Here is a 19446-nt window from a genome sequence, read left to right as displayed (position 1 = left end):
TATTCATTATTATTTCCACACAGGACAGCTGGGCCGTAACTCTTTTACACACGAGTGGAGAAAACAAAATCATACACGCACGCACACACAGAAAAATAAAGATCAGGTTGGGCTTTAACGGATGGAGGATAAATCTGCTGGGCTGTGGCCATACACAATTGTGTAACCTAGTGACAACAAAACAACATATAAAGGCAAAATAATGGTGGACGTTTAAAATTAATCAAAATTGAAATTAGAAATAAAAAGTATTTTAATAAAGGTACTAAAAAACATGACACATTGGAAAATTGGATAATAGAAAGTTTATTAAAATTTAATTCAATTTTATTTGAGTTATTTTGTTACAGACCTTGATCATAGCTATGGGATTTTTTTTTTGGTCAATATGCGGTTATATATACCGGCATGGTATCTAGCTAAAAATATATCTAGCTCAAGTGAACCAATCAGATGCCAGATTTACTAAACAGTACCTCGTTACTAGGTCAAAATATGACGTTTGATTTTTCTATCCTCTGATTGGTTGAGTAGAGACTGAAGCGGGATTTCTAATTACATGCAGCTGCTGTTGAGGAAGCAGAAGAACTTTCTTTCCCTTTCACTATGACGGTGTTTTCACCAACCTGAGTTCAACGGTGGTCCACTGGCTGATGAGGTTATTAGAAAGTTGTTTGACCAACTGGTTTAGAAACAAACAAACAAACAAACAAACAAACAAAAAACAAAAAAAACAGGAAACATTGACAAATCAATTCATTTTCTATGGCTTTGGAAAAGTGAAAAAAATGTCAGTTACAGAAATACGACACTATTGAAAGGTAGGTCAAAGTGATGGATTATTATTACTTTGTTTTCTGTGACGTTTGACGTAAATGTGATTATTGGCTTAATCTTTGTGGTCAGGACTGAGATAACTCGAATTGACTCTGCCCTTGAAAAATATAAAGTTTAGATTTTAAGATTCTAAACCAAACATGTCTTCCACACAGGCGCCCACACGGGGACGCAAATTCCCCATTAAAACGTCAATGATTTGCATGTTATACCCAATTGGGATGATTCAAGTCATTTATTTTTTTGCTGACTCCACAAAGGAGAAAGATGTGGACATGTTTTTATTGACAGAGTCAAAGGTTCAGTCACAAGTTTCCTATTGATTTCTGGACAATGCCCGAGTGAGTTTTGAAGTTTATTTTTTTCCCAGAGACTAAAAAAATGTTTTCATGAGTGCGACCGAGACTCATCCAGCTAGGTGCTTGATTGGTGCGATAGCAGGAACTCGAACGGGGTCGCACTGACTGTTTGTGTTGTGTTCTGCCTTTGCCCGTTACTTCATACTGATTCTATCACCAAGCTGTGGCTCATGTAGCAGTTATTTTCACAGGAAATGAATGCAGGAAAGAGAAAGTCAAAAAGAAAACAAGCTTCCATTCCTTTTTATATTCTGCTTCAAGACCGCACAGAATTTCCCGAGCGTAACCAAAGAAAAGGGATCAATTCATCCAAACTCAGAAGCTTAATAAAACCATGAAAAAGATTTGCAAGCTCTTTAATGAAATTACTGGAGGTCCAATTTGCCAGATTTCTATATTTAGAAATGTTTTTTTGCTCCACTAACCAAGATATTTGTTCCTAGCAACAGCACAAAGAAACGTCACCAGGATAAATACTACGTATTCTCAAACCTTGAAGCCCAAAACAGATGTAAGAAAAAAAAATGGTGAGTGGTAGATTTGGAAGGGCAAAGTCAGCACTGGCTGTATCACTGATGAGCCGCATATATATTTTTGATTTTATATAGTAAAAATGACACTTTTCTCACAATAGTGCCTTTTTCTCCCACTCTACAATTTGGTGTCCTTTCTAGTTGTTATGTCCCCTCCTCCATCAATGTCTTCTTGTTTATCTCCTCCAGCGGCGTGCACTGCAGACAGCCACGATGCCACCGCGGCCGCCTTAACGACCAATCTGCCGCCGTTCTAATGAGTCCCGCATCGGACGGGTACGTACTGTATCTTCTCTCTGGATGTACATTTGTCATTAGATGCAAAGTACAACACAACCCTGAAGGTCAAACACTTACTGAAGTGGGGAACACGGGTCTTGAACATATTTATGTAAAAAATGACAATAGTTGGAATGTTTTCAAATTCATAAGGAAATTCATTAACTAAATTCAAATCGGCATCACAATGTAGTTGGATAAAATTTTTATATAATCAACAACAATTAAATAATGGTAATTGTCATTTTTATGTGTATACTATTTTTTTTTAAATATAATTTAAAATTACAGTTCTATGTTTATCATCACACATGAAGTTTTGGCGCCTTTGACAAAAAAAAAGCGCTAAAGAAAAAGCCAATTGACTCACTCATCCCTTGCAGTGAACTGGGTTGTACTTTTGAGCGCTCAAAGCATCCCTTGCCTAATTGAGAAAAGCCGAGTGAGCTGCCCCCCGCTCGATATTACACGCCCCCCCCCCCCCGTGTCTCCACAATTTACTCAATCCGTCTTCCCGCAACTTTCGAGATCAATGAGGTCTCCCAACACGGGTCTTATTGTCGGGTCTGTTAAAGGCTTCGGATCGAGTCTCGAGACCACCGAGGTTGATCCATTTGGACTTTTGAATTATTTAGCATTCTCGTACACGCGCGTCTGGAGTCAAATGCGCAGCAGCTGGAAAATGACTTTCCCCCAATTAAATTGCTGTTTGCCGAGAAAACGTGCGAGCGAAAGGCAAAGAGGAAGTCCTGTGGCGTTGTCACTTTCTGTGCAAACTGGACAAGTCGTTCCCGTGTGATAACACTGTCAACATTAGCTCAGCCGCCGTTAAAAATCTCATCAGCTGCTCTGTATGCAATGACAGCGAATCAAATATTAAAGTGCTCGGGCGTTTTCTATGTCAAATTCAGGCCGATGTGTGGAACATAACAATTGTGCAGGAATAACAGTTAGCTTTAGTTAATGGATTGTTAAGAATCTGAAAAAAACTCAGCAAACGTGAGCCGTGATTGGTCGTTACCTGTGATGTCATTTTCAGTCGACAGAAAGTGGCAAAATGGCCGCCTCTTGACATAGATAAAAATGGTTGAATTTTGCTATATAATTCATATGACACAATATTAATCAGAAAGTTGCGCTCCACATCCTCAAGAACATTTCGAAACGCGACTTTTAATTCTGTGATTCTGTCACCAACCACAAGAGGGAGCTTGTGTTCCGCTAAAGTCACTTCACACAATTGTTTTTCGAGAACCCCAAGTGAGCTCTAACAGAGTCTACCTAACATCCACTTGGCCACGTAATGTCGTTTTCCTCGTTTCCTCTGGCTCAGAAAGCAAAAATCTCCCTTGCTGCAGGTAAGGGGCCTCCCTCCCCGCTCTTTTTCTTTCCGCATACTTTCCGTCGACAAAGTTTTCCATTAAAAAGAATTCCCTTCAGTCGCTGCAGCAGTCGTACATCAAGCCAGTAAAAATAGTCCTACTTTTTGTGTGTGCGCACTATACACACAGCACGTGTGTGTGTATAAAAGAAGCCTCTACGGTAAATATCCAGGCTATGAATACACACGCCATCTATTCAACTGACCAGACTGAATGGACCTCTGCCATATCTAGTGGGTTCTTCAAAATCGAGTCGAATTTCTATTACTGACTTTTTTATTGCTTGCGTACAAATAGTCGGGTATGGTGAAAACACAACTAAGTAAATTTTTTTGGGTTTGATTTTTTTTGCGTGGAAAATCCAAAGTCATTCTCGTGAAAGTTTTATTGACAACCTATGCGAGGCGATTACGGCGAGAGCACTCGAGGCAGCTGTGAAAGTTCTTGAAACAACATTGCTATACCAAGCGAGAGTTGTTGGACTTGAAACAAGATTACTCCACTACGTCGTGTTGATGGAGTCTCTGGCGTCACCAACCGATGCTTTTATCAAGCGCGTTGCTCTCGGCACTCGAGTGTGCTTTCATTGTTTGGTTTCCCGAACAAGCAGCTGCTTGCCTTAAACGAGTCTGTTGTGCTTCAGAGGTGGCGCGTTATACTTGAGCGCAGGCTTTATTTTGCAAATATCGTCAGAGCGGGCCATTTTGGAATGAAAAACAAATTCCCGTAACAACAAATCATTTAGTCCGTTACATGTACGTCTTTAATCATGTTTGGCATGCGTTTACGTGACTGTGCTGATAAAGAGGCACGCATGGAAGAAGATGGGCAAGGAAATTCACTACTTACCTATGTTGATAACCAAAACAGCAGTCCGGGTCACAACCAGACTGCTGTTTTGGTTAGCAACGTGGATCAACATGGGTAAGCAGTGAATCAAAGGTGTTTGTAACGATTTGATTTTGTCTTTTCATTGCATAACACCGAGGAACTGACACTTTGCTAGTGTAAGGTCGTCAGCGTACAGCTCGTATATTTCCCGTCCCCTCAGAAGACGCAGACATTCATGTCTTAACTGCTTGCAACAAAAGTGAGCACACCCCTGAGATGCCTCATAGAACCTCCAGTGAGCAATATAAGAGCAATAATAGCAAATTCCACACATCTGCTCCCCATTCACACCTGAGACCTTACTAGCAAGTTACCATGGAGGTAAAATAGCTAATTGGGCCCAATGTGGACGTTTTCACTTTGGGGTTCTACTCGCTTTTGTTGCCAGGGGTTTTGACATGAATGACTGCGGTGAGTTTTCAGAGCACACGGTAAATTGACAATGACGAATATTTATTTACGTTATTTTGTGACATGATATAGCTTTGAAAGTTGACCTCATGGATGTTTAACTGCATTGCCGCCGTTCAATATTCGCTAAGGTCTGCGTCGCGAAGCTCTTGTCGAGAAAATCTGCAGGCAGGGGCGGACGCGAGCCGGGTTAAACGACACACCGGTTTTAACTTGACAACCACGCAGGTCGCAAGCCAAGTGATGGATCGTCACGTCGGAATCCTTGTTTTGAAAAGTCCAGCGCGGCCATTCATCACCGCTTGTCCTTCTGCGACGGCGGCGGCGCCTGCACTCTTCAAGTAACCGGATACTCAAGGTGTCAATTGATCTTTGCTTGGAGTTTTATCAAGTACACATTGAAGCAAGTTTCAGAGTTCCTGCAGGTGTTAAGTAGTAAAACAAAAAGAAGCCTGCTTGTGTTTTTTTTTTTTTTTTTTTTTAATTTATTATATAAACACTTTAGCCCGCCACTCCATTAACACTAGCACAAGGACGTTCTGCCATCAAAATGGAAACAAGCTCTTAATGGAGCCTTTTTGGTGCTATTTAAGGTGGTCTCTAAACTCTCCAGACTACTCAATAGAAAATCCTACCCGTGCTGTTTTACAATAAAAATAACTCTGCAAACAGAAACATGATTTAGAGTTCCCGGCGCGTTTGAAGAACCTTCACGTTTTTTACTATGGCACTATACCTCCCTATTGATTAAATAGCATTTATTTGAGCCATAGTGTAGCACGCACTAAATCCCGGAGTAAAATTAGTCTGGGCGACGTGTCGGCGGTGATATAAAATCAATTCTGGACCGCAGGGAAGAATGTCTAGAAAGGTAATGGTACCATTTTTTTTTTTTAGTTTGTTTTTGTTTTTTTTCTCCCCTAATCTGATAGTAAACAGGCGAGACACATTGTCTTCATTAAAACCGCTTTGCTTTTGAAGCATGATCTTGTTTACTATTTTAAACAGTGCTTTCGAGTGTGTGGACTTAAGTGCATATTTACAACATTAAACATGACTTTGTGAATAATTAATAGTGTGAAATAGGATTCTAATGGCTCCCGCTGTTTCCTGGACCAAATCAGAGTTGGGGGGGGGAAATGGTCACCAAGGATTGGTGTTTTTTTTTTTAAAGTTGTTTGATTTTTTTTTGATGAGGGGAATGGACGTTGGTGGGATCAAAATTTTCGGGGTGTCTCCTTAATCGAGCTCACCCTTTTTCCTCTTGCAAGCAATTTGCGCAAGCAGCAGATGATAAAGTGCAGGGTGCGACGTCAAAGGCGCGTTCTTCAATCAGGCGAAAATGACTCGTCGGCCGCGTCATTCCCGAGTCGTTTTCACCACCGGGCTGTCCATTTACGATCCCTATTAGGCCCACACGAGCCCAAATACATTTCATCTTCGCCGTTACAAGTGCTTTTAGGCATTGAAGAGGAAAGATGGCAGATGCCCATCATTAGAGGATTTTATAGTTAGAAAAATATTAAAGTAATGTTCAGGGTGATTTTGTTCTGCGGACAAATTCCCCACAATCATCTTTTCAACAAATTTATGAATACCTCATGAAAAAAATGTGGTATTTCTTTTTTCAAAAAGCGAAACTACTCACCTTTGACAAGCAGGCCATTTTTTTTTTTTTTTTAATACAATGCCATAAACATGGCAAGGGGCTAAGTACTCCACATTGCAAAGCTTATATTTTATTTCTGTTGCTTTGCTGGGAAATTTCCTAAAATCCATCAGAAATTCCACGAGCAGCCGTCATGGCCGTGCCATAACCCCGCTTAGGTGAGCCCCACTTAATATCTTTATCTGTTATGACCACAGGCTCCGGGAGCCCTGAAGTGCCTCAGATCATGAATTTGTCTCACTCTGACGGTAATTGCACGCCGGATTGTGTGGCTTGTTTTCTCAAGAGCCAGCAATTCTTAAGGAAAGCTAAGCCGGTGCCTCAGAGCATTCGCTCCAATCGCTCCTTATTTAAAATAGTTTCACACTTTTACATCCGGATTTCTGTTAGCTTGAACAGCGCACGTCCATCTTGGTAGCTTTTATTGATCAAGTTCAACAACAATTGATGACCAATTCATCAATGAGGATGGCGACGCATTCAGGGACTTCTTGTGATTTGATGACTTGAGCCCCCCCCCCCTCCCCCTGAAAGAAAGCTCAGCCTCTCAACTCAGTCGTCATGACGATAGCATCTGGATTCCCGCACCGAAACACAGTTTAGCGTTGCCCGCGGATGCCACGTCAGAAGAATGAAACAAGAATTCGGAAGGAATGGATCACGTTAAACGCTCTTTGTGATCCCTTAAATGTTATCACGGATGGTCTGGATTTGCATTAATGTGCTTGTGCTGCTCCAGTGGTGATAAAAAGATGTTTTGATGCCAGAGGTTTGCTCTGAAACGGAAGAAACGAAAAGATCCTGGTCATTTTCAGTGCAATGCAATTATGTAATAAGCCTTCAATATTTAATATTAGTCTCCAATATGTAATACTTGTATTTTGTAACAAGTATAGAAGGGTGAAAATTTCAATCGGAAGGTCTCAAATTTGGGAACCTGACAACCTGCCCTGTGGAATGTTTTTAGGCTCGTTATGGCCGTTTCTAGGAGCCCATCAAAATTGCCTCGTCCTAGAGATTGAATTCGTTTTGAAACTTTAATTGCTCAGTGTAGCTGCAGCATGGCGGCAAAGTTTGATGACTTGCTGTAAAGCACCCCAACTTGAGGATTTCCTCGAGTTGCTATCATAGTCTGTAGCATCTATTAAGGTAATTTCGCGATGCTTTTTCCGTGGGAAATCAAAATTAGTTTTACATACATTCCCCCCCCCGAGGGATCTACTTGTACAAGCATCTCCTTGTTGTCCATTTGCTATTCTTTTCCCGGGTTGTTGGGAGTGAAAAAATAATTATCATTAGCTCTCCATCCTTATCTTTTACTCATTTTCCCCCTGCCATTAGCCTTGTCGCTGGGATTTAGCTGATAATGATTTGGTGCTGCGGTGTAAAGCTTAATGGCTTCGCTTTATCTTCAAAGGCTTCGGGTCGGCGTGTCGTCGTTGCTTAGCAGACAATTATGAGGTCCCGAGCTCTTACTGGAGATGTTTTTTGCTGTGCTTGTGCACAGCTCAAGCTTGATTAAAGTGCAGCTAGCACAAGTTGCTAACGTAGCTCGACTCTGTGCTGCTTGTTGTGAAACTGCGCAAAGAGATGGACTCAAATAAAGTCGCAGGCGAGGCGAATGAAATTCTTTTTTCATAAAACGTCGGCAAGTGGCTAGTTGCTAGCATAAAGCCTCGTCTAATTTCTCTCGCAATGTACTCTGCTAATTTCAAGGTGAAAAGCGTTTGAAAGGGGTTTAACTGTCTCCATACAATGCCATAAACATGGCAAGGGGCTAAGTACTCAACCCTGAGGGACTCCACATTGCAGAGGCCACCTAGTTCTGGCCATTGGCTGCCAATCGTCCAAATGCCGTGTTACGATATTTTGCACCCGGCAGCCATTTTGTATTTTTTTGTGTTGCCATGCTTCATGCAAATCACTGTGTGCTCCTGACCGATTCATTTTTCATGCCACCTCAAAAGCAGACTGTCCCTCCTCCAGTTGCCGCACTGTATTGTTCACCTTGTACTTTGACCCCTCCACACCACACTCCCCTTGCCTCTATCGGTAGAATCGATAGCATCGATTCCGCCGGGGTTAATGGATTTTGCCGCCAAGGTGAGCTGGATGCACTTTAATCACGGGAGATCTTAAATATTTTATCAGCATGAGCCAAAAGGTTTCCAAGACGGAGTCGGCGATGACAGGAGAAAGAGGGGACTGGTAGTGCATCTCGCACGGCATGCTAACAATGGGCCGGCGTTTCCGCTTCAGTGGCTTGCTCGGGAGATGAGAGAGGAGAAAATAAGAGTGGAAAGAAGAAATATAGAAACTTTTTCTCTGGATTATTTTTAGGTTTTGAGGTTAATGCTTAGGGATGGAAAACATTCGCTGACACGAAGAGCAGCAATATGGCACAACTACAATGGTTTGTTGGCCAAACACATGACAGGCAGAAACATTGCTCGAATGGGCCGTCGGTCAGCAGGTTGGTCGCTGAGTTCGTTGGACATTGACATAGTCGGCCAGTTAAGGTGGCTTCGTGAGCTTGACCTGTAAAAAACGTTTTACAATAGTCCAAGGTATAAGCGCTTTAATTCCAGAGCCAGTTTTCAGGTGCTAATAAACAAGGTAAGTCGCAATTTTTGGTGGCTTTTAAAAAGGTAAAAACCTTTTGAGATGCTTTTCTTTGTCGCAGTGCCTTTGTTCCACTGCGCTGTACACTCAAGGCACAGAAGCGAGAGAGCAACTACAAACAGGGAGTCTATGTTGTCTGCCAACTCAGAAATCACTTTAAAGCACCACAATAGTTTGACTTGTTTTTGCCAGTGGTGAATATTTTAACATCAATAGCCAACCATATTTCTGTTCATCTTTACCTGCAGGGAGGTCAGTCTTGCATTGTAAAAGCAGAAAAAAATGCTGATAGGCAGTCTTGGTTTGTTAGTTAATTAGTTGGTTGGTTAATTAACTAATCGGTTACTTGGTAGGTCTGTTGGTAAGTCAGCTAGTTGCTTAGTGTGTTGCTTTGCCAGCTCTTTTGTTAATCAGGGTAATCTTGGTCTTTCACTTTCAGTTGATCTGTTAGTTAGTAGGTTGGTCAGATAGTTAGGCTGTTTGTTTGGCGATCGGTCAGTACGGTACTGGGTTGGTCAGTTGGTTAATAAGTTGTTCAGTCGGTCAGTTATTGAGTCATATTGGCTGGCTGGTTCTCATTATAGATCGGTTAATTATATCAGTCAATCAGTTGAATAGTTGGTTATTTTTGTTTGGTCCGTCGGTTAGTTGTATTTTTGTTTCCATTTTTGGCAAGTAATGTGTTCATTGTATTGCATGTGAGTTAGTCTGTTAGTTGGTTGAGTCAATGAATGAGGTGGTTCGTCATTCAGTTGCAGTTCCTTGTTGGTTGATAAATCAGTTGGTTAGTTGCAACTTCATTTGTATCGTGTACACGTTTTTCCATAATGGATTGTACAAAGGCGCTATATGAGGTATTGTACGCTGGAGCCATTCTCGTGAGAGTACAGCAACAAGCAGGGAGCCTACATGTTGTTTAGCAAACAACAAGTCACTTTAAAGCTGCATTTTTTTATTTTTTTTTAAGGCGGGAAGATGCTTGTCATCTCTGCTACTTGTGAATATTTCAACACCGTCGCCACCTCTCCGACAGGAAACCGCACCTGCCCTCAGCTCATCTTGACGCCTTCCCTTCCTGCAGGAAATGAAAGTCGGGCACGCTGGGAAGTTTTTCCATACAGAACCCAGAAGGAGCCACTTGCCAGTCTTAAATTGTCGTCGCGAGTCATTACAAAGGTCTGGCCGTGATTGCCAAATTGGATTAACATAAGAGGACATTTGCATGAGCTCTTGTGCGCTGCTTTTAAATCTCACGCCGACTCTGATTGTATTCGGCTCTCTTTTGTTCACCGCTATAATGAGGAAACACAATGATTCTTTCAAGAATTGACTGCCGCATGATTAGTCCCCCACCTACCCGCAACCCCCGCAAGTAATAAAATAGGGGCAACAAAAATGTATCCTTGACATAGTGTCAGCCTATAACTTTGCTTTGACGGTGCAGATCGTATTCTAAGCTCGTTTTTCAGCTGCCACCGCCGCCGCCGTAAGGTCTGAATAGACATGTTGGTTGTTTATTCGTTCGCGAGTTTGTAAGGCCCACAGCATCTTTTTTCATATCTGTTGTGCATATTCGGCATGATTGATTCGTGACATCTAGAAGGAATCGGTTAGTTAGCTTGTCAGTAGCTTGATTGGTCATAAGTCGTTAATTTGGTAGTTTCATCATTGGCCAGACAATCTGGTGTTGGGTTAGCCAGTTAGCTTGTTGGCTGCTCTATTGTCAGGTTAATTAATTGGTCGGTCAGTCTATTGGTTGGTTGTTGGTTATTTAGTCTGTTTACGATTCAGATCTCTTTCCAATCATTTTCTGTGAATGGTTAGTGAATTAGTTAGTTTGACTGTTTGTTCCATCGCATGCTGTTAGTAGGAAAGAAAAAGCCACAAAGTGACTGATCACTGAACTAGCTTCTAACATGTGACTCTGGATTGTTGTTTTATCATAGCCAAGTAGTAGTCGGCGGCAAGCGAAAGCCTCCTGCCGGCCCGCAGCATCAGCAGATAACGGCGGAAAAAAGAAAAACAAACAGCAGCTCCGGATGGAATCGGCCGGCGTTTCGACCTTAAGCGTTTCCTCCCTGCGAGAGGTCTGACCTTTTCCCATAAATCTCAGTGCCGCGTTGATCCCTGAGAACCGTACGCGTTCACGTTCGGCTCGTCTTATCTAAAGGTCCGCCTGACGCATCTGGCCGGAGCGCTTGTCGGAGCGCTTGTCGGCGTGTTTGTCGAGCGTTAATGCAGTCGGACTGAATGGGTCTATGTGGAGTTACTGTACCGACGTAAATGAGAGCTGGGAAGCGGAATGTCAGTCAGAGGATTGCCTCTGCCAAGGCCAAATTCAGTTCATTGACAAGAAAAATGTGTTATCTTTCAAATAGAAAATAAAAAAACAAAACACCAGAATTATTACGTCACGATAGCAATGTAGTTGACACACACACACACACACACACACACACACACACACACACACACAGTCCACTATGAATCAAGCTAAAAGAACTTGTAGCGTTAGCGCAACCGTGTCGCATTTTGTGTAGCTTCCAATGGTTCTCAATTGCTTTGTGGAGGAGTTTAACGTAGGAATCCATTTTCCACAATAGGCCATGTTTATTTTCTCCGTCGCCATGTACTTGCACTCGTCTCCATCTGCAGCGGGGTTTTCTATCGATTTTGCCCCAGTCCTCCTCTTTTGTCGTCAGCCTTTTGATAAGACAACAAATGTGTCCTTGAAAAGTAGCCGAATTAGAATGTTAATGGACAGACGTTTCCATTAAGAGGAAGATGGCCGTGTTCATCCTGTCTGTCGAGGAAGAAGCCTCTCCGTACCGACCGCCATTTATCTTCATTTGGGGAATTCAGCAGCAACCGAGACCTGGACCACAGAAACCCCTATGTACAGTTACGATTGTGATAGCTAGCTTGGGCACGTACTGTTGTGTAAACACTGCATGAGGAATAATGTAGAACTGAAAAAGAAAAAAAAAACCAGCCATTTTTTTTCTCAATGTGGGAGATTGTGTAAAGAGCCCATTGTTTTCTTACAGAAGTGACCTATATTGTAAGATATGACATTTCATCACGGCGTGAGGCGGCGGTTCATTAAATCGAACACACTCGTGCACGTAGACACACAAAAACAAACGTGATTGAAAACGGGCATCGATTTGGCGGGCTCTGTTGCGTGGTGACCTTGGCGGGCGCATGATAACAAACGCAAAGACATTGTAGCGTGACCATCGGCGGAATGTTGAAGAAGATAATAAGAGGAGGATGACTGCTTGCGGTGTCTGCGCAAGTAGTCGTAAATAGTGTGCTAATAAACTTACAAAACAAATTGTATGAGTGACTCTATAGCTAGCTAACTACCTAACATCGTAGCATAACTAACTAGCTACTTGGCTAGCAAATTGACAGATTAACTCGCAAACTGTCTGACGAACAAAACAAAAAATTGACATTTAATCCATGAGAATACGACTGACTGATTGACCGACTGATTAGGCCCTTGGCTAACTATCTAAGTGGTTGGATGCTTGGACTAGGATTAAAAAAAAAAAAAAACGCTAGAGAGTTATGGGGGAGTGGGATTTAGAGTGAGGCAGACGGATGACAGAAATCAGAGGGAACATGTCTGCATTCAGTAAGGAGAGAGGAGGAAAGGAGAATGTGTGTGCGCGTGTGTGTTTTTGGCACAGCGTTGTCGTCTAGGTGCGCTCAGGCAGCCCGAGATTAATGGATAGAGCAACGTATCGCACATAACATCAATTCTGTCCTGCTTTTTCTTTCATTCCTAGTCTCGCTCCCTCATCACTTCCCCCCCCCCCCCCCCCCCCCTTTTCACCGGTCCCTGGCTGGTCCCTCTCTTCCAAAAGACATCTCGGATGCTGCTCGAGCACGGTCGCAGATCGCTATCGCCGTGACGGCAGCTTCCCCGTCAAACTGCGTCGTCAGTAGGAGGTGTGAGGGGGGGGGGGGGGGAAACTGGAGTGGACGGCGGTGTTCCGCAGAGGCGGCTGGAGAAGAGGTGGAGGATCAGAAGGGGGAGCCGGCCAGATGGACGGCGCTCAGGAGGCGGGATACTGCGTGGTTGACCTGAAGGAGCTGAGCGGCTGCCCCGGAGACGAGCTGCCTCATGCGACCGGTGAGCCAACCTCCCGCATTGCCTCGTCTTTCCATCATCTGGCTCCTCCACCTGTGCCTTCCACCTGTGTCCTCCGCCATCATCGTACCGTTAAGCATCCCTGCCGATTGATCCCTTTCCAATCTGTTTACGTTTGCGCCGGCAGGAGATTGTTTTCGAACCCCTTAAACACACATGCCAGAAAGTCAGTGTGTGTGTTTGCGTGTGTGTGTGTGATTGCATGTGCGTGGGTGTATCGAAGAGAAAGAACATACAAGTGGATGTCCCGGAGAGTAAACAAAAAGTTAACAAGAAATGTACTGAACGACTCAGTGGCATATCATAAAAGAAGAACAATGAACATTTGCAGTAAATGCCTAAAAAGTTTCCTGGAATTTCTCCGTTTGTGGATTGCTGTTAATTGCAATTTACATGAACGTTTTTGAATGTAGACTCCCCCCCCCCCCCTTCAATATCATATTAAAGGACGCTCCTCAATTCACATCAACAAAGTTCCGTAGCTAATAGTATCCAACCTTTCCTCAGGGCCATCATATTTATGTCTGGCGATACGGAAACGATCCAAGCAAGTCTTAGGCGGTGTCGTAAATAATGTAAGTCATGTTTGCGGCCTCAAGCAAATGTCCGTTCATTCTGATAAGCGATAAAGTGCTCAGGTCATCTTAGAGAGCCAAACGAGTCGTTTTTGTCGGTTGTGTTTAACAAGCTGCTTCATGTCGGTGGCATGGCACGCTGCCTGCTTAAGTACGGTTGTAATTTGGGGTTCCCGCCATGCGGTCGGAGTCAAAAATCAAAAAAAGCGGTACGAGTCTTAAGTGTGGGAAAGAGCAGGCCTTGTCATTTTGGCTGGCCTGCTATTTGCTCAAGTGGTTGCCTAGAGGAAACCTTGGATGGTCGAGTGCTGCTCGAACTGCTCAAGTGATGAATTCTGACATCAGCCCTCCCTGTTTTTTTTTTTTTTTTACATCTTTCTGAGTAACATACATGTAAAATACTGCGGTATGACTGGCTAACAAGATTTTTGCCTTTTTCCTCTTAACCCACACGTGCGCAATTAAATCGGCGAGCACGTTTAGCATTTACGCCCTCCGGCCCCATGTTCAAGTCCACATATGTGAAAGCGCACCTTCACTCTTTCACATTTGCGGATGACGTGTGATAGGTTCGGGAGTGGAGCGGTCCACCCCACTGTGCCTGCGCTGTGCCTTGGTTTTTGTTTACCCAAGCAGAGCAAAGGGAAGCGCGTAATTAGCATGTTGCGCACGAGAGACAGCCTTGACAGGCCCCCATTATCGGTGGCAAGGTGACATGGTTTACCTTCTTCTCCTCCTCTACGGGGACAGCACAGGGAAGCGGGTGGAAGCCAATGGCAATTTTACACACCGCCTATCACCATGTTATGCTAATTTGCTGGAAGCTATTTAGAGCAGAATTAGCCTAAGCTTTGGCACTTTTTTGTTTTTAGTTGGCAACAATCAATGGTGGTATTGTGTTGCACGGCTTGATTAGCTAAATTGCTACGGTAGATAGCAATTGTATTTAGACAATACTTTTATGTATCTAATAAATCAGCATAAAATGATTAGCTAACTATAACAAAGTGACAAGGTCTTATATTTGTTACTACTCCGGTATTAAATGCTTAAAACTGCTAGCTAGCAATGATGTTTTCGTCCGTAACCGCTAGCTCGCTCGTTAACCTAAAAACGTAATTTTGTGCATCGCTGCCACCTACCGAGAGTTCCAAGCAAACAAGCCGACAGCTCGCGGGCTCGTGCGCTTTCGGCACGTGGTAAAATAATCCACAGTTTTGTGGGATTTGTACTCGCCGGCGGATTAATCGAAATGGGAGACGTCTCTCCCGCGGCGATGTTTGTGGTCTGGTGAAAAGTCGAACCAATGCCTGCAACATCAAACTTCCGCGGAGAGCCATCCGTGCACGCGCCTACGCACACACACACACAAACGTGAATTATTAATATCATCTCCAAATCCAAAGCAAATAGCATTGGGAATATAAACAGGGCTTGTTCAGAGGCTAGGGCTCTTCCATGTAATATGTATTCATGAAGATGCTAAAGCCACGATGAGGGCTTTATCAAAGCTTTTTGGAAATTGCTTGTTGTTCCTATTGAGCCTACCGTATACGGAAGTAGTTTGCCTTTTTTTTTTTTTTTTTTTTTTGCGGAGTCAGGTGTATTCAGCACTTCAGTGCACCTTTTACACCCGCAGAATATAATACTGCCACGCTTGTCATGAAAAGTGAAAAAAAAAAAGACCATCTTGAATGTTGATAACTGCCTAGATTAATAGATTAAAGTGAATACAGCACAAAGTTCATACTTTCTACGCTAATGAAAAGCGACTCAGTGCCCTTCAGCCCCGCACGCTCCCATAAGCGAAAGGCCAAAGCTCCAAGTGAGATTACAATGAATGGAAAGGAGGTTAAATGATCACCTGCTATGTGCCTCACTAGTGGACCAAGACATCCACCCGCTCCTTCCCGAATTTTAATGAATCGCCCTTACCCATGTGCAAACTGCCTATGGTGCCATCTGCAGACAGGGCTTGATAGATGTTGCTGTTCTTCCTCCAACCCCCCCCAACGATGAAAAGTGCACCGCAGCAGGCGATGCACACCTCATTTGCTTTTGGGGGCCCCCGCGGGAGCCGCATCTGCATGTCGCCCTCCGCCTCGGCGGCCTCATTAGCATATTCATAATGGCTGCGGATATCGATTGTGAGCGCCGCACCTGTGCCACTTGTCTCCCCGCGCATCGGCGCCGCGTTTAGCTTTGTGATTGTTGTTGATCTGTAACGGATTTAATTATCGTAATTAGGCATCCCGCGATTGGCTTGGTCGGGTTGATTCTTAGCATGGAGTGTTATTGTGCAATGGAAAGGGGAAAATGAATGGAATAAGGCTGCTGGAACATCAAGCACTAGTTTAGCCAATTAACCCATTCACTGCCATTGACCACTACAGACATCAGATTCTGACAGTGAATGAGGTTCAAATAAGACAATCGGAGAAATCCTTAAAAATGTAGACTGAAATAAGACAAAAATTGAAAAAATAAAAAAAACTGCCCCAAAAGTTGATCATATTATAGTAATGCTACAGACTGAAAAGTTGCCCAGGCAGGACTAGCATAAATCTCCCGCAAGACATTCCACTTAGAACTTCTTAAATACCTCCCAAATTGTCCTGTTCAAAACAAGACTCCAAAATCACCAGTTAATCCCCCCCCAAATTGACAGTTTCAAATAAAACTATGTAAATTCCTCAAAGTTGCGATTAAAATAAGACTGACTGATTGCCTGAAAGCAAACCAAAGCGCGTTTTCGCAAAGGACTTCCCTTCATTTTGCGTCTGCAATATTTTAAGCCGACCCAAAACGTGTCATTACAGATAGCGTAGTAGTCGTGTATCGGGCCACAAATGATTGATGTGGCCATTCATTGTAGATTATGCAAACATGTTGCAATCTGGGTGAGTGTCAGTGCGAGGCTTTCTAGTTATCCATTGTCCTTGGGGGCTCCCGTTGCGGTGATAGCTGCGGGACCGCGCCACTCATCCGTCACCGCCGCTCTATCTCATTCATCACGTTCACAGTTGGGCACACAAACCGACAGAGGAAACATCTGCGCTGGATGGAAAATGGCAAAAATCCACTTACGGGACGTGCTCGGACACAATCGGCCTCGCCGTGCCTCATCGGCTTTGCTAATGGACCGCGGAGATTCTGATTTTTACCAAAGTACAGTTTTTGTTCATTTTATTTTTGCGAAGAACTGCTCTGCATTTTTTTATCATTTTTTAAAATTTTTTTATCAAAACATAACATGCCTTTTAGGTGACAGAGCCACTTTGCAATATTTAGGTGAACACAGGCACTGAGTGACACAGACAGGCCAATTATCTTACCATATAAACTTTTATATTTTCTTTCGGTCGACTCTCAGCTTTTCAGTTGCTCGGGATGCGGCGTGGGCCGCCGTTTGTCACGTTCGCGCCGGCGCTGATGAAACTTTGATAAGCTTCGATGACACATTGAGCTGCGGCAGCAGAGAACCCTTCAAGCTAGAAGGGCTAAGATGCTGCCAGATGTCAGACCCACGAGAGGGATTGTCACTTGAAACTGAATTTTTTTTTTCTTTTTTTTTTTTAAGCATTCTCGCCGATGTATTTTTTTTTTTCTCTGCTGAGCGGCTATTAAAAAATGTTTGGGTTTTTTGTTTGTTTGTTTTTTTTTGCTTCTTAAACGTTGTATTTTCTTCCTTTTCAGGTGTTTCTTGCTCTCCCAAGATGCCTCGGGTAGAGTTTAGTCTTGGTAAGCACTTTTTTTTATTTTATTTTTTTTATCAAGGTTGCTTCAATGGATTAAAAAAAAATAGGCCCATTTTTCTTGGATCAAATTGTGTTGACATCGTTTTTCACATATTTATATAAATATTGAAATTGATCAAATAATTTTTACAGCCATAGTTTCTACAATGCAATCTTTTGAAGTATTTAATCATTTGACTTTTTCATTGGTCTATTCCTAATAGATATGATTTTAACCTTGTGAAGTTGATGGATTCATTTTGTATTTTACTGCCAGGTCAATAAGTCTCAAATGTCTTTTAAGCAACTGAAAAAAAAAAATCCTTGATAGACCCCTAGAAATGGGGCTGAATTGAATTTCTAAATTGGTCACATTGAATCTGGCCTTTTTCTGTTTTTTTGACTTTGATCATTAAAGCGCCAAGGCCTTTGGAGCTTGTGCCACAAACACAAACAAGGCAAAGAGAACACTGTTGACATAACGATGAGAGGCCGTCTTGGAACTTTGTTTTGTGCTTGCTGATGCTCCCATTCATTTTTTATTCCACCGGAGATGTCGGGAGTTAGACAGTCCGTAACAAAAATCTGAGATGAAGAATGTTGTTTGTTTACTTCATACTCTCAGGATTCTACCGCGTATATTCCTCACAGATTTTTTATTTATTCATTTATGTATTTAATTGATAGGGACAATGCACAGATGTCTGGTCAAACTTTATTTGAATCTTTTTTTTTGAGTCGAATCAAAGCAAATGATTGTAATTAGAAAGAATTCTTTTTTTATTTATATTTATATTATAATATTTTTTTCAGTGAGTCATTCTTAGTCTTTGTGCCATAGTGTTGTGAGATGCAATCTCCTACCTTCCAAACAACAGCAACATTAAACAATTACATAGTATATCGCTATCAATAGATGCATTGATTGGCCTCAAGGTTGGTTAACTCCTCACTCTAATTAACTCTCGGAGAAATAATTTGCCAAATCCTTCACCCGTTTATTTGTGCAGACTGCTTTGTGACTTTGATTAAATCACAATGACCCGATTAAGCAAGATAATGCGTACATTTTCTTGCACAGCACTTGTATGTCCAGTACACAATGTGCCAGTGTGTCGCCACGCCCTAAAAAGCAGCCTGTAATCCACTTTCACATCAAAGTGCAGTCTCCCGTCATCATATATTATATACGTCTCGTTTTTTTTCGGTCCTTTCAGGCCTGGGCTTGGCATTTCCTGTGGTAGCATTCACAGCATAAGATTTTGTCCGAAAATCATCATAAGATGGGCAGTTTTAGGAGCGGTTCAACATCTTTTTAAACAGTCCAAGCATCTTTAGGTTAGGTGGATTAAATAGCACTTTTCCACAGTGTTAAATGAATCTTACGATTAGCAATTAGCATCCCTTCAGAGCACAACAAAACCCTGATTGGTTTATGATCAGCGAGTGACAAGGTGATGGAATGTCAAAGGTCACATTAGCCAGTCGGTATATATTTCTGTGTATTTTTTTTTTCCCCTCAATAAAAAAAAATATATATATTTTTCTTTAATTTTTTTGTGGATTTGTAAGATTTTTGGAGAAAAGTACTAAAAATGTTAAAGACTAAATAAATCGTTTTTTATAACTAATTTTTGTAAATAAATTGTGGATTTGTAATATACATAGTCCCGTACTTCAACTTCTGTTCTCGGTTAAGGTTTCACAATACTTCTTAATTCATTCGTCATTGCACCATTTTGGTCATGATGGCATCAGCCGGTTGGTTGTCCTTCAGCTCACCAGCAGCGCCATTTCATTTCTTGTACCTTGAAATGAAAGGCCGACAGGGATGAGGGACAACCTAATACACTTATTACTTCACTGCCTGGGCGCTCCTGTTGGTCATCAGCCTCTGATGCAATTCCATTTTATGACTATTCTCCCGACTGTGTTTTGTACAAACAAGTATTGAGCCCACACTGAAAAGTAAACTATATTGCTCTGTAA

General features: G+C 42.5%; 1 protein-coding gene across 6 annotated transcripts in view; it reads left to right on the top strand.

Moving 5' to 3' along the window:
- Nucleotides 1-576: 576 nt before the first annotated feature.
- Nucleotides 577-19446, top strand: part of inpp4b (inositol polyphosphate-4-phosphatase type II B) — a 73890-nt gene continuing 55020 nt past the window's right edge. For 4 of the 6 annotated variants that reach the window (XM_085911540.1, XM_085911539.1, XM_085911538.1 and 1 more), the window contains exons 1-5: nt 577-821; nt 1640-1723; nt 1919-2005; nt 12859-13127; nt 17417-17461. In XM_085911540.1, the coding sequence (XP_085767666.1) occupies nt 13040-13127; nt 17417-17461 (133 nt within the window). In that variant the 5' untranslated portion in view covers nt 577-821; nt 1640-1723; nt 1919-2005; nt 12859-13039. The remainder of the gene's footprint in view (nt 822-1639; nt 1724-1918; nt 2006-12858; nt 13128-17416; nt 17462-19446) is intronic. The other 2 variants (XM_085911537.1, XM_085911541.1) reach the window with 2 other exon arrangements.

The sequence above is a fragment of the Syngnathus leptorhynchus genome, chromosome 5 (assembly GCF_054491065.1).
Source record: "Syngnathus leptorhynchus isolate UIUO chromosome 5, UIUO_Slep, whole genome shotgun sequence".
Classification (NCBI taxonomy): Eukaryota; Metazoa; Chordata; class Actinopteri; order Syngnathiformes; family Syngnathidae; genus Syngnathus; species Syngnathus leptorhynchus.
This window is presented reverse-complemented; position numbering and strand designations above follow the sequence as displayed.